This window comes from Malaclemys terrapin, chromosome 6 (genome assembly GCF_027887155.1).
Source record: "Malaclemys terrapin pileata isolate rMalTer1 chromosome 6, rMalTer1.hap1, whole genome shotgun sequence".
Lineage (NCBI taxonomy): Eukaryota > Metazoa > Chordata > Testudines > Emydidae > Malaclemys > Malaclemys terrapin.
In genome coordinates this window covers 23481662-23497046 of record NC_071510.1, presented here as the reverse complement: position 1 = coordinate 23497046, position 15385 = coordinate 23481662, and the positions used below count along the sequence as shown (strand labels likewise).

Genomic DNA, 15385 nt, shown 5'->3' with positions numbered 1-15385 from the left:
AAAATAGACTCAGACTGATCATGTGACGACATCTGGCAGGAACAGTCTAAGGACCTGAGTTATTTTGGTGTGCTAAAAGATCTACTACATGAGATGCAGACTGGAGAGGTTCAAAGCAGTTCAGGAACATTGATCCAACTACCCATTTGCTGGTGTATGACTGTCCAGATCTATCAGGGTTGTTTTGTCAGCAAGCTTGCAGAGAGCAGTGCTGGAGTGTCTTCATGACAAAGCAGCAGGCTGCCTGGGGTAAGAAAAGACTCAACCAGATATTGGACAGATTTTTTTTTGGCTGCAGATGTTAAGGATTTGGTACTTTCCCATCTTACCTGTCACAAGAAAGCACCAGCAAGGAGCGGCAGAACTCCTTTTAGGGGATATGCCCCTATCTAGTAAGCCCTGGGGGTTCATGATTGTCTTGGAAGGACCACAACCAGAAACACCAGTTGAAATAGCTATTTGCTGATGGTGTATGACACCATGTAAAAGTATGTTGTGGCAGAGGCACTGAAGGATAAAAGGCCTGAGGCAGTTACAGCTGCACTGATGAAACACATAATGTTGCAGATTGCCCCTGCCCCTTCTCTCCCCCTCTGCCTCAGCTGCCTTTCAATGATCGGGGAAGGAATTTCAATCACTGTTATTACATGAGGTTTGCGGATAACTCCAGATAACATACCTAAAGTGAGGTCTGGGGTTGCCCATCCTGCAAGTAATGGAAGAATGGAGAGAGTAAACAGCACCACTGGTTCCATGCTCATACTCTTAGCGAAGACCAATGAGACTGAGATATGAGGACACTTCTTGTCTTTGCATATAACACCAGCTGACACTCAACTATTCACCACTCTCTCTGATTATTTTTGGACTCGCAAACCCATGCTTGCATATGACTTGATGTTCAGCAAAAAAATGGCAAGGCCTCCTGCACCAACACAGGCAGAGTCTTAAACCAGTGACCTGAGCACAGCATTTCAGAAGGTGGAGGAACAAATGAGCCAGAAGGAACCATGACAAGCACAAGGTGCCAGGAAAAAGTGACCATGTGCCCATCTAGGACGGAAAAAACATGTGGCTATGCACAAGGAAAAATCAGCCAGGGGGGAAATAAATAAATAAATACAACTTCAAATGTCCTCCTTTTCAGGGGGACCTTACACAACACTTAAGAAAATAAACAGTTTATCCTTGCTGATATGAAAAGTGAGAGCTTGCCGCTTTGTAGTACACGGAGAATTGATGTACAGATTTATTGAAAGAAAGGGGAAGGCAAACACTGAGGTTATTCAACAACCTCAGAGGAGGATTTGGAATTTCACCAGCAGATTCCTGTAACTTGTAATACGAAACTGGTTGTGGAGGAGTATGTCCTCAAGACTTCTCCACACTGCAGTCGTCAAAAGACTGTCTACGCCCACCAGATATGCCTAACCTGGAGAATATGAACCCTATACATGCCAATAATCTCTGGATTCAGTTACAAGTGACATCTCCATGACTGAATACAGGACTCAAGGAGGCAGACTAACAGGAAAACCTGTGAGGATGGCAGACTATCTGGATTCCTCGGAATTACAATGATAATAAAACTTTAGTTACTGTTTTCAACCTCTTATTAAACCAAAAGAGGGAAAGTTGTAATGATCAGTGCAGACAGCATCTTCACCAATAGATGGTGCTGAATCTTTATTTTACTGTGGTTATCTTGTTTTGATATTATGTTAACCTGGTTTGAGAAGGCTTAAAAGGAAGTTAAATTCTGCCTGTGTGCGCTGATGTTCTTACTTGCAATGTTCCAATAAATCCTTCAATTTCTATAAGCGAATATTACAGTGTTTGTAATTTTGTCACAATTTATGGCTGGAGTCTCAAAAGGGCCAGCTCCCAGGAATTAGGGAGATCTGGGAGGTGACTGATGGACCCTATTAGCCTACAGGAAGAACTGGAGACCTTAAGTCTTCATACTCTTAAATATCCTTCAAGTGTACCTTTATTTCTTCTTATGGGGAAGGGTGAGAATATTTGGAAGTGACCTGCATCCTGGATGTTAAGCTGAAAGGGGCCAACCCTGAATATTGGTTATTTGTAGGGCTTTACCAAATTCATGGCCATGAAAAACACAACATGGACTGTGAAATCTGGCCTTTTGTGTGCTTGTACCCTTACTATACAGATTTCACGGGGTAGACCTGCGTTTCTCAAATTGGGAGTCCTGAGTCAAAAGGAAGTTGCAGGAGGTTCGCAAGGTTATTTTAGGGGGGTAGCGGTACTGCCACCCTTACTTCTGCGCTGCTTTCAGACCTGGGTGGCTGGAGAGTGGCAGCTATTGGCCGGGCGCCCAGCTCTGAAGGCAGTGCCCTGCCAGCAACAGCGCAGAAGTAAGGCGTGACAATACCATACCATGCCACCCTTACTTCTGTGCTGCTGCCTTCAGAGCTAGGCAGTTGGTGAGTGGGCAGCCACTGACTGAGGGCCCAAAGCTCTCCAGGCAGCAGCACAGAAGTAAGGGTAGCAATACTATACCATGCCATCCTTACTTCTGCGCTGCTGCTGGCGGCGGCTCTGGAATGACCTACAAAGAGATTTGAGGTGTGTGCAAAAAACTCTGGAGACTATCAGATGAACAAAGTTGAGCTGGAAAATGTATCCTTACAACTTATTTTAAATGGGAGAGAGAATGCAAGAGAGAGCGCATGCATGCATGTGTGCACACGCGAGGACTGACACGGAAGAGTGGAAAAGCCACGGAACATAATGTACTTCCACTTCATTCTAGGAGTATTGTTTTTTCTGTAAGTAAACTGCACCAGCGCCGTCTTGCCAACAAACAATTGAGGTATAAACACCCCCCTGGAACATTAAACTTCAAATCAACTCATTTACAGTGTGCAAATATCCCAATCCCTGATTGGTGTAACCATCAGAGAAAATCCGACTCCCACTGGAGGCAACAGGAGTTTTTTCCAATGACTTCAACAGAAGCAAGAGGAGATGCCCCCCTCCCAAATACTGTTAGCAGGTTCCCAATATAAATATTAAGATCACAGGACAGTTTCCATTCTAATCCATTGTTTGCTCATATCCATAACGTTGTTAAACCACCCTTTTGGGTCTGAAATTCTCTATGCTTAGTATCTGTCCCATTATTGAGCAAAATAATAACAACACCTAGCACTTATATTGCACTCTTCATCAGTAGATCTCCAAATGCTTCACAGTCTTTTTAATGTACTTATCCTCACAATACCTCTGTGAGGTAGGGAAATATTATCCCCATTTTTTCAGATAGGGAAGTGGGGCATACAGGATCTTGCCCAAGATCACACAGGAAGTCTGTAGAGGAGCTGGGGTATTTAACCAGGTCTCTCAAAGTCTAAACTAGGGCCCCAATCACTAGACTGTCCTTTATCTCAAAACAGTTCAAACATTTTTATGTGAAAGGAGAGTGAGGAAAAAATGCACTTTCCCCCATAATAAAAAAAAAAAAAAAAAATCAATCTGACTTTTTGGAACAGGGCTATAAGTAGCTGAAGTTTGAAAATGGCACTTTGACATGGAGACATTCCTTGCTGAGGGAAGGAATAAATGGCCTTCTATGGAAGTAAATTTCAAAATTGCTTGACAATATAAAAGTTTTAACAGGTTATACTGTGTAGAGAGGGGTGTGTGTCCGAAAGCCTGTCTGCTTCTCTCCCAAGCCCTGCAAACCACTGTAGCTCTGAACCACAAACTGGCTTTTAAATTAGCTAGCAATGTGGACTCCCTACCCATGTTCAATGTCACTCTGCAGCTACACTTCATTACATCATGGCAAATAAGAGAAACAACATAGTGATGACAACCCAGTGACCAACTCCTGCCCCTCCACCTTATTCACCATTTTTGTATGCACAGCTGCACTTCCAGCTAATGTCAAAACTAGAGGATACAGACAGACAAACTTCAACCAGCTTTGTATGCATCTAAGATGAAGTCTGGCAGGCTGAGTCACATATGTGCTGGAGGCCATGTGTCCCAACAGCCTCAAATTAGTCCTCACTGCTGTTCGGAGGTTGGTTTTTAGACTTGTGCAGAAGTTCAAAATGGACCCGAACTTTTCTTGAAGCAGACAGGCTGTTGCAGTCATAGAATCAAGAATGGCCCCAATGAACTCGATTCTTTTAATTGGTTACAAAAATCAACTGCTCAGTTTTATTTTTAGACCCAGCCAAGCAAATAGGGATTGAATCTGGTGGATGTGGTCCATCACCTGTTGGTTGAACTGGCCCCAAACCAGAAGCAAGGGACACCATCCTGAATTTTATCTTCCTGATAAAAGTGCTTAACTTTCTTAAGCTCAAGATAGGCCTCAAACCCCCTTTGGGTATGATGAAAGGACCATGAGCTTGAGGCATCGCAGAGAGCTCAAACTTGTAACCACAAGCAGTGAGAAATGGATCAGTGTGGCCCTTTCCTTTTTGCCCTCAATTCAAGGCACAAGGATGTGCAGAGCACATGCACCAGCCCAATGGGTACTGCTAGCTGAAGGTCTCTGACTCGTATATTCTGGGTTCATACACACCTGAAGTAGAATATATATTATGTGCACAATCATTTGAAAGAACACAAAATGACACAGCTTGCTCTTAATCTCTGTTCTTCCACCCTCTCCGCTCATTTCAGTTATGTCAGTCCTGCTTCTCAGGGCTCCCTCTATTTTTCAACAGGGTATTTTAATGTTGAAAAGCACAGAACTCTCTCCACCCCTCAAAAAAGAGCTGGATAAGCAGGGAAAGACATTTTAATGTGTCATACGTAAGATGGGTCAACAGCATTTCCTACTGTGGTTCCAGAGTGAGATCCAAAGTCTGGATGGGAGTAAATGAGGCCAGGAAAGAATCCAGGCAAGAAACAAACACAGAATTGATGCCTGGGGCCATATTTCTTATCACATAATGTGCTGGACTGATCAAAGCTCACAATCTCTCCATTATTATGGTAGGATATTTTCTTAAATGCAGAACACCTGAACTCAGGGGGCCACTACCATATTAAAATTAATAAAGGATCTCAGTGTCATCACTCCCTTCCCTGAAGCGGTCGAAGAAATGAAAACGAGAGACCAGCCAAGTCTGCTGCCTTTGGGAATTTCAGTGCAAAATTAAAAACAGTTAATACGGAGTTTGTGTGTCTTGAAAGAAAAGTTTTAATATTTTCAGAAACACAGAATGACTCTTTTCTTATAGCTGACATGAGAAAAGTTGTCTGTACTCAGCATGCTGTCAGCTGCTGCTATCTTTGTAACAGATCCTGGAATTGAAAGTCATAAATTACTGACATTCTTCCTGATCCCCAGTCCACAAACAAAGCACTCTGGTCTCAGGTGTCTTTAATCTGTTAATTTTCTTTGTTTGTTAGATTAGCTCACCAGTTCCAGATCTCATTAGCTTTCTCCTGTTACACACCTCCAGCCACACCACAACCTCCGTGTCTGCAGTCTCCCGGTGTGACAGCCCTCCTGAGAGCCACTACAGAGGTTACTCTAATGACTGTCACTAAATACACAACCCTGCTATCAGACAGAACACTAATCTAAATGTAACATCGATTAAAACATTTCAATGAGAAAAATATTTACCCAGGGAAGCAAGGATTATGTTTAGAGCATAATCAGAACAGAAAAAGTCCTTATCTCCTGATAGGTTTTAGCAAGTGACTTACGCTTTCAGTTAATGTCTTTAAGAATATTAACTAGGGATTTTAACATAGAAACTGATACTGTAAACAGCTCAGTTTTATTTACAGTTGAAAGGCAAAGAGAGTTTGACCTTCTGTTTTTAAAATATTTTTTCACTCTTCACTGAGAGTAGAAAAACCACCCCAATCAGCCTGCCCAAAAACTGAACGAGGAGTGCAATCACCACTAAACCCCAGTACCTTCTTGCTCCCTGATGGGGACTGAAAGCATTGACAAGGCAGTACAAAGCACATTGAGGAAAGAGGGCACCTTCCTTCACTCTCTAGTAACCAGGCCTTGCCTTCACTGTGAAAGAGGCAATGAAAGGCCTCAGAAAACTCTGCATCCAGCCCATGGTGATTGGAAGAAAGATCAACACAATGTGGATCCTTTGAGGGTGGGAAAAAGTAGGTGGCCTCATGGCGCCAAGAAGAGTTTAACATACCCCTGGACAGTCTACCATCAGCAAACCCAAGATGCTGAGATGTTGGGGATCAAGGAAGCAAGTCAATATACAGAACAATCCAAAACGAGTTGCACTATCCCCTCACTCTCTGCTAGCTCAATTATTGTTAATCAGAAGGGGACCAAAACATATAAGCTTCCTGTTCCCCAGCCATCTTAGGACTTGATTCTGCAAGGTGTTGAGTGCTCTGGCTTTGGTCCACCAAAGCACCTGTCCCACTGCAGTGATTAGTACCATGCAGCAAACCCTCAAAGAGTAGGTCCCCATTTGTTTCAAAACAGAATGAGCACAGAAGGTGATGGGGACAATACAACATCAGTGTGTACTTTTATGTCACATACTTATCTATGTCTGTTATGAATGAGTTGCCCAATCTAGTAATTGGAATTTTCGTTTAAAAAAAGAAAAAGAAAGTTTCTAGCCTTCATGCTTGCAGAGAAAAGTTTGGAGATATGACTGAAGTGCATCCTCAATGCTCAAAACACAGAAAGCAATAAGAACCCAAAGTTCGTTATTTTTTCTTTATAAAGCTCATTTTAAGCCATTCTGATGATTTTTTAATGTTCTGGGTTTGCAACACAGGGTTGGAGACCCAGTGATTAAGGTAGCTGTTCCTAGTGACTACTCTGAATGACTGAGCTGAGATTCCCAGATCTGCATGTGCATGGTTGTGTTTCCTCCCCTATGAGCCTCACACTGCAGGACTACATAAGAGTAACAGGACTAATGTATATAGCAGAGATAAGAACATATTCATCATGTAAATAAATAAGTTACACCAAACTGAAGTTGTGACAATCTCTCTCCATTAATGGAAACTGACTAGCTACAAGGCCCTGAATCAACCATTGCTCAGCCAAGAGGCAATGCTACAGTAGCTTTTGCATGGTTTCCATGTCTTACTTTTGTCAATCAGAAGGTAGGATGATTACAATTTTAATAAAAAAAAAAAAAAAAATCGACAATTTGAAATCCTATGATGGCCCAGATGCTGTAAACACTCAAGAATGTGCTTCATTTTATTCATAAGTAGATCCACTGACTTCAGTGAAATGATTCAAGTCAGTAAAGTTACACACACCTTTAAGTGTTTGCATGGTGGATTCCTATATTTGGAATACTGGATCCCCTGATTTATATTTTGGACTGCACTTCTAAGCACTAACTTAGTCAGCCTCAAACAGAGATTTTCTTTTCACATTCCATGTGATGATAATAGCAAAACCCAATAATTTGAGAGTATGTGGCGGACAATATATTTTCTTTTTTCTTTGTTTATATGCAACGTGAGCTATTCCATTTAGCTCTCGTTAAAGAGTGACATATCAACAGCTATCACAGGAAAACCATTTGAAAAAATTATTAAAATTTAACACATCAGTTTTGCAAAAGGCAAATGTTTCTGAAAAGAGGTTTTTTTTTTTAAATGTAAAAGATGTTTACCTTTGCAAGTCCAGCACGATGAGCACCTTTTGATTCCATGTACGCTAAGTATTTGTTGAACTCCCTGAATTCATCCATTGAAGGCCTAAAAGTCATGATTTTGCAGCTTGGGTTGGGAGGACTGTCCGAGACTACAGCTGCCATTTTGGCTCAATATCAGTCCTGCTAAAAATTAAACAAGTTATTAATAAGTATAATGTAAATTGAAATGAAAAATCCTTCAATGAAAATAGTCTCCAAAAAGATATCAATATATCTGCTTCTACCTGGAATGAACGCTTTTGAAATGCTATCTCCCAGGCTGGTTATAAGAACACAATATAAAAATACAACTAGGTTGTTCAGCCATTATCCACCCTGGTGAACCCAATCATGAGTAACAGTTGCACAATCTAGCCCCTCGTTGGTTGTCTTTATAACAATATACTCTCTAAACTTATCCTTCAATATTATAGCAGCATCTGCTTGGGCTGGTTCATCTCCAGTACACTGCAATTTTCTCTGTTGTAGGTATTTACAATACATGGTAGCCTCATCACCATAGACCCCAAGCACCTCACAATACTCCTGTTTGGCAGTGAAGTCTCATTATTCCCATTTTACACCTGGGGAATTGAGACACAGAGAGATTAAGTGACATGTCCTAGGTGTTCTGGTCACACCAGAAATTTATTGCACAGTCAAGAACTGAACCCAGATTTCCTGACTCCTTAACCACAAGGACTTTCCTTCCCCTCACTGCTTCTTTTAATAGGTTTTAAAGTATATATATCTATACCAAAGGCATAGAGAAACAGGACAAGTCCTCTCCCCCCCGACCATGTTTTATCACTAAAAAGAGTAATTAATTTATTTCATTTAATTAAAAGCAACAAAAAAAAAATATTCTTGTCTCTCATACAAAGATATAATACTCATGAAATGAGTAGCCACTTATGTGGTTTTCACATATTTATGCTTCTGCTATAGAAACTAACACCAGTCCTGCAATTAGATCTGCTAGTACAGACCCCATCACCCGTACAGAGCACTTGTGGGATCAAAGGCATACTTTCTGGGTTTGCAACCGAGGCATGTTGCATACCTCATGGCAGAACGCAATACAATAATTCAACCTTTGATTGACTTTTTAGAGAATTTGCATTATATAGCACAAGAAGGAATCAAACTTTTATAAGCAATGTCAGCTCACTGTAGGTCATCATTTCTCTTTTGCCCTATGCAAAAGCATAGCCGGGGCGGAAATTACATAGTGTTATAATTCAAAATTGTCACCTTTTTGCTCTGTAAAATACTATTTAAAACATCATCATTAAATACCAGCCATATAATCCTAATTCTAGCTCAAAGTGTAACAATATATGTGAGCACAGCTATGAAAGAGAAAGTTAAACCAGTTTACATATTAAAACATCTTAGCTCAATTTGTTAGCATTTTTAAATATGCTGTGCTAAATGTGTGGTTTCCATGAGCAGTAAATATCGGTTTTAATATACTGGAATCAGTCATGAAAAAACAAATAATGAATATTGAAATTAACTGGCATTAAGGCATGTTGGCCTTCCCACCATTATCCTTCCCTACTCTGCTCTCCACCACAGCAAAATACTCCTAATACTCTACAGTCACTCCTTGGATAATCCTCCACACTCTTTCCAGTCTTGCTGCCACTGCTACAGTGGCTTCATGCCTGCTGTTTATTGCAAACCTTGGGGACATCTTCACTTTTCCTTCCTCGCCTTCTCCATCATCAGCTGTGGCTCTCATCTCCTCCCCACTCCACAAAACTCTCTTTATGGCCCCTGCCTGGGAAGGACTAAGGCACAGCGGATAGTGGTGGAGGACAGAGTCGGAGCTTCTGAATTTTTCATCTCATCTGCTCCAGCAACCTCCTCTGTGCCCTTAGGCAAGTCTCTTAACCCAGGCTTCACTTCCTCCATCTAGGGAATGAATTTAATAATCATGATGTAGTTATGAGAGAGAGAGAGTGTGTGTGTGTGCGCACACACATGCGCATACCACTAGCTTGGCCACAGTATCCGGTCTTCGTTGGTTTAGGTTTGTGTGAACTGCTGCTCTTCACATCTGTCTGTGAAAGGTTCTTTTATGTCACTCTCCCTCCTCTATTAGTGTCCCTGCACTTAATCTGCTTTTGTGCCTTTACTTTCCCCTTACAGTCGATCTTTAGTTCTCCCACACATGCACACACCTGACTCCTTCTTTTGGCATTTATCACCTTGTTTTCCTGACCCCATTTTCAGTAAGTCCCTCTCCCCTCTCTACTTTTTCTTTGTACCTAAGACGTTGTTTGAGCTGAAACCTTGGCTTTGGTTGAGTGGCTTTTTTTTAAAACTGTTTCTCTGTTTAAGCCTGCAAGGACTATGGGGTAGGGTGGTCGATGTAGTTTGACCATTCCCCTTTTTTTACTGGTTTCATTCAGATTCCTTTCCCTTTTCCTGAGAAACAGTTGTTAAGGTGCCTGATCGAGATGCTTGGCTTAGACCGGTGAATTGTACTATTCTGATTTCTGGATATTTTTTCATATAGTGGCTTTTTAATGGGGAGAGGGGAGGGGAGGTGTGCATATGTGTATACACAGTTGGGGCATTCAGGGGGGAGAGGGAGTACACAGTTGAGACAGTCAATAGTTTTCTTAATGGTAATCAATTGAGATATACCAGATATACCTTGCATAAAGGATCCTTGGAGTCATTTCCACCAAGAGTGCCCCTTTCCTTTCATCTCCACTTCTGGATGCATAGCTGATCCTGCTACAATCACTGGCCCAGGGAATATGGAAATGGAATGGGATCCATGAGACCTGGGCATAGTGATACTTGCCTTTTCTGACATGCTTGAAGGTTACTGAATAGGGGACACTGTATTAAAGCCAGGTGTTCACATGTTATGGTGGGCAAGTGCCAGGCTTTCTACCAAGCAATGAACAACATTAAGAGGCCTCCTGTACCCACTGCCACCGTCCTTAATCCATACCTGCTATTTCAGGCTAGGTGCCTGGCGCAGTGTTTCATATTCTTCTCAGCCACTACTGATTCAGCAAGCAGTAGCAAATCATATTTACACTTTTTCATCCTTATTAGGCATTTCCTCCAAGAGAGACTACATTAGAAAAGTAAATGTATGGTAGCACTAAAGATTCAAGCATGCTGACCAACCAGTAAAACGAACTACCGGTACTTCTACTCATTTGCCAAGAGGTTATACATCTGCTTCACTGATTGCAGATAAACAAGGCTACATTTTAGTCATGGGTATTTTTAGTAAAAGTCATGGACAGGTCATGGGCAGTAAACAAAACTTCACGGGCCATGACCTGTCCATGACTTGTACTATATAGCCCTGACTAAATCTTGGGCTGCACCCTAGGGGCACTACGGGTGTTTGGGGGGGGCGCCACAGGTGCTCAGGGGGAGGGTGGCGGAACTGGCAGGCTCCCTACCTGGCTCTCCGTGGCTCCCCAGAAGCAGCAACATGTGCCTCCCTCAGCTCCTAACTCCGCACGCTGACCCCACCCCAAGCATCGGCTCCGCAGCTCCCATGGTGGGGAACCGCAGCCAATGGGAGTTGCGGGGGCAGTGCCTGCAGACAGAGGAAGCACCCAGAACTAGGAACTGAGGGAGAGACATGTTGCTGCTTCTGGGGAGCCCCCCAAGGCAAGCACCACCCAGAACCCTCACCCCCTTCCACACCCCAACCCTGAGCTTCCTGCCACACGCACCCAAAGCTGCTCAGGTGTCCTCCAGGACAGCTGCACTGGCCACCGCAGAAGTCCCGGAGATCCCGGAAAATCACGGAATCCGTTACTTCAGTGACCTCCGTGACAAACTTGCAGCCTTATGGATAACTAAAGAAGAACTCAGACTTCTTAACAAGATAATTACTTCATAACCACAATAGCCAAAAGGTGTATTTCCTCAACAGTAACAGAAAGACCACATCCAACAGCTGTTATGGGTGAGCCTCTGGAGGTCAGGAATGTTCTATTGGTGAAATTCTTACCACATACACTAACACATAAGCCACTGGGCTTTGTGCTAGGATAACCTCCCCTTCCTTTCATGTGCAGGTCTTAATTTGATTGACAGGGCATGAGGGAGGATAAGAGGGAAGGAAGAATAGAGGAGAAGATAACAGAAGTGAAAGTGTAGTGGCACTTAAGGGAGGAATATTTTTCCACTATGTTTAAAAAATAGCATTTATGGCATTTTCCCCACCCTTAATCCCAAATGGGTCAACTGATTGCCTTACTTGACCTACAGTGCTGTTTCTATTTTATTAGTTTTCCCCTGAACCGTGATGGGGATTGAGACTAGAACTCCCCCTGTATTTATGGATGTCCGGCTATCTACATCTATCTAGGAGACAAAGTGGTTTCTTCCCTTATTTATTTAAGGGATTTAAATGTAATTTTCCTTATTCCTGAGATGCAGTTTGATTTTTCGATATTTATCTGAAAAATAGAGGATTTTTCTTTAAAGTTTTTTTTAAGATGGTCTGCTTTACATTTAGGGCCTTTTCCCCCCAGATCCACACCCCGCCCCCTACTTCTTCCTTTCTTCCAACCCCCCTTTAACTGGGGTTTTAAGGTAGGTAAAAAGAAAACAGTTAGAAGAAGAAAGATCTTATGCAATATATAACTCCCCCTCCAGTAGAGCTACAAGGCTGGGTTATATCGCCCCTGCCATGTTCTGGACAATTTTTGGGAGGATAATTGGCAATGATGTATGGCATGAACTCTGACAGCCAGGACTTAAGAAGTTAGTAAGGGCCTTTTTCCTTCAATGCCTGGCGTGCAATATTACCTGCAGGAACATGCTCATGACAGATAACGGTATTGCTGACACACACTCATTTTCAGTTGAAATTTTGCTGTTATGACCCTACTATAGAGTGAGAGCCTATGATGCTGCTGCAGCATCTATGGATAGGAGTAACCCAAGAGGCTTGCCATTGGTGAATCAGTCTATGCTCCCAGCGACCTTGTGGTACCACTGGGCTGCTTTTATCCATTTTGTCTTGTAAGAAGGTTGCTAAATTCCATGACTTGTGACCCATTCATTGTGAAACATGTGGGCCAATGCACTAGGGAGCAAGGTTCCACTCACTCTACAGAGACCTCATACCTACTGGTCATCTTCATTAAGTGCACAGGCTGCCAGATGCCGTGATCTGTAAAGGACTTTCATAGTGTGCCGAACAATGGAAGGTCTTGGAAACCTCCAGAGGAGCAGGAACCACCCACTCACACTCACTCTGCTGTAAAGCATTATGGCTGCCTTACTCAAAGCTGCCAGCATCAGGCAGGAGGCCCTGTTGTTCAGGGTAGCCTTTCGGCATGCTCCTGGTAAGGAAGTTTGCAGTAGGGGCTGAGGGAAGCCAATTCTAGCACATTCCACAGAGAAGACTGGAGTAATGCAAAAGATTTTGACCTTCAAATCCCTTTCTATAAGCCTGAGTAGTTGGAACCAGACCTGAGCTGGGCCTGAGGTGGGTGTCTGGGTTATTTGGTCTGTTCGATAGCTGCTTTGTCATCCCGTCCCCTTTGGCAACCTTTGAGTAAAAGCTTTCTGTTCATACACAGGGACTCTTTCCCCTCATTCAACATCAGCTAATCCCAGGTTCAGGAATTGGATAGATGGTGCTCTGTCTGCTTTAGAACATGTGTCTGCTCAGATTTGGCTTCCTATTTGTCAGCCAGCAGAGCTGACCATGGTATCGCTCCTCAATTTGTGCCCATTCTCAGTGCTTAGCTTTGCTTGCAGCTTCAGGGGCCAGACTGGATCAACATGATCAGCAGATTCCCTTCCCCAGTTGGATCTTGGGCCAGCCTGTAAGAATGAAAATTCCTAAATAGTTTTCTCCTAGGAAATACCCAATATGGAAGAGTCACCCTGGGCTCTGCACATGAACAGCTGCTGTGCGACCGGGTGCCTCTATTGAGAACACATGGGTCAAAGAGTCACGACACTGGGAATAAAATTTAAGACTTGTATTACTTTTGATTAAGCAGCAGATAAACATCTTTAATCCTGAATTTCCTCAATCCTTGGAAAAAATTCTTCTCACTCCTATTTTCAGCATTCTAAGTTTGCAAACAAATCAGTTACTGCAAACAAAAGTCAGAAGGGGAGGGTAGGAAATCAGGGCTTAATACGGGAGTCCAAGGTCAGCCTTAAGTATGGTGTCATTACCAACAGCGCCATAAAACTGTTGAGCACCTTGGACTTGGTCCAATTCCAGTTGAAGTCTATGGAAATTGGGATCAGGCCCACTGATACTTATGAGAGGTGCTATGTAAAAAATAAATAAATACTACCTATATAGTATGAATTCCCCACACAGATATCATCTTAGTGCAGAAGATAATAGAAATCCCAGAAACAAATACAGATGTTAACAAGTGACACCAGAACAATGTTTTATTGATTATCTGTCAATTGTTAAAAGCTATTAATAGACCTCTATCATTAGAGCTAAAGACTGCATCTCTTTAATGTCCTTTTCCACTACTGTAGTAAAGAGAAAATTGCTGCTAAAGTTCAGATGATACAACGTTGGGGGGGCTTTGTTCATTCATTTCCCTTGCTAGCTAGTTCATGCATTTATCTTTTTCATCTTTATTCAGTGGCTGTGGCTTGAGAACAGCTTCTCTCCCTTCAGAAGTTGTTTCTAAGTTTATCTTCTGTAGGGGAAGGAAACCAATATTTAAGTCTCAGCTAGTGAGCAGACGTTAATCTGTTAATTGCAATCAGTATAATAACTTATCAAGCACTAATTATACATTTTGAGAATTTGGAAATATTTCAAGGAGCAGATTGAGACTAGAAATATATACTTGGTCACGTCTTACTATACTATATATAACAAATCTAGTATTTTGATATATTAAGAATGTGTTTACTAGTCCTTCGCTGATGAGATAAAAAAATTTCTCAATAACTGAACTCTGCAAATTTATACTCTGCTCTATTGTGATTTTATGTTTTAGATATTTCCAGTTTACAGGTCATTCAGCTAGTTAGAACACATCGGTAGTCAACAAATATTTCAAATTCATTTATTTTTAAACTTTGTCCTCATTTAGCATGTGTGTGCGTACCATGAGGGATGGGGAAAAAAGTGATTTCCCTTTTTATTCTTATACTATCTTCTTCCTCTACCTATACAGTTGGATTCATGGTAGTAAGGCAGTGTGGCTTTACAAGCAGAAGACAACAAAAGATACTACCAACCTAACCTTTAAAACCCCTAAAAACTTTCTCCATAAAAAGCCTGTTTTAGAATGTGGCATAAACAAAACAACAAATGATTCAGTGTAAGCGGTTTTAATTGCATTTTGAGATGACTACTCATCACTCATGGATAATGTACCTATCCTAAACTTATGCTGATGTCTTTGTACCACTCTGCATGATCACATGTTCTGTGCATATGCTGATGCATATTATAGCTAGAGCAGTAGCAACAGCTATTGTTACAGTTGTTTGCAGGCACAGCACCTCTTCCTCTATTTCCCCAGACGGTGTCTTGGTGGGTATACTGCAGATAGGATTTCATTCTCTGCAATCGTTGCTATCCAAGCAAATAGCATGTACATACAATTACATGCAAAACCAACCCACAACACATTAAAAGCATGGTAAGGTTTCAAAGTCAAGGACTGAAAATTTAAGCCCCAAATGAGCACTGCCTTCCAGAAGTTCCTATGGCTGCTTTGAAGAATTTACTTTTAGTTGGT

General features: G+C 42.0%; 1 protein-coding gene across 3 annotated transcripts in view; it reads right to left on the bottom strand.

The window, feature by feature from the left end:
- KDM4C (lysine demethylase 4C) overlaps positions 1–15385 on the bottom strand; it is a 428281-nt gene that overhangs the window by 384868 nt on the left and 28028 nt on the right. The window contains exons 1-2 of one of the 3 annotated variants that reach the window (XM_054032418.1): positions 10314–10384; positions 7626–7790 (exon numbers count right to left, since the gene is read on the bottom strand). In XM_054032418.1, the coding sequence (XP_053888393.1) occupies positions 7626–7769 (144 nt within the window). In that variant the 5' untranslated portion in view covers positions 7770–7790; positions 10314–10384. Of the gene's footprint in view, positions 1–7625; positions 7791–10313; positions 10385–15385 lie in introns of those variants that run through there. The other 2 variants (XM_054032415.1, XM_054032416.1) reach the window with 2 other exon arrangements.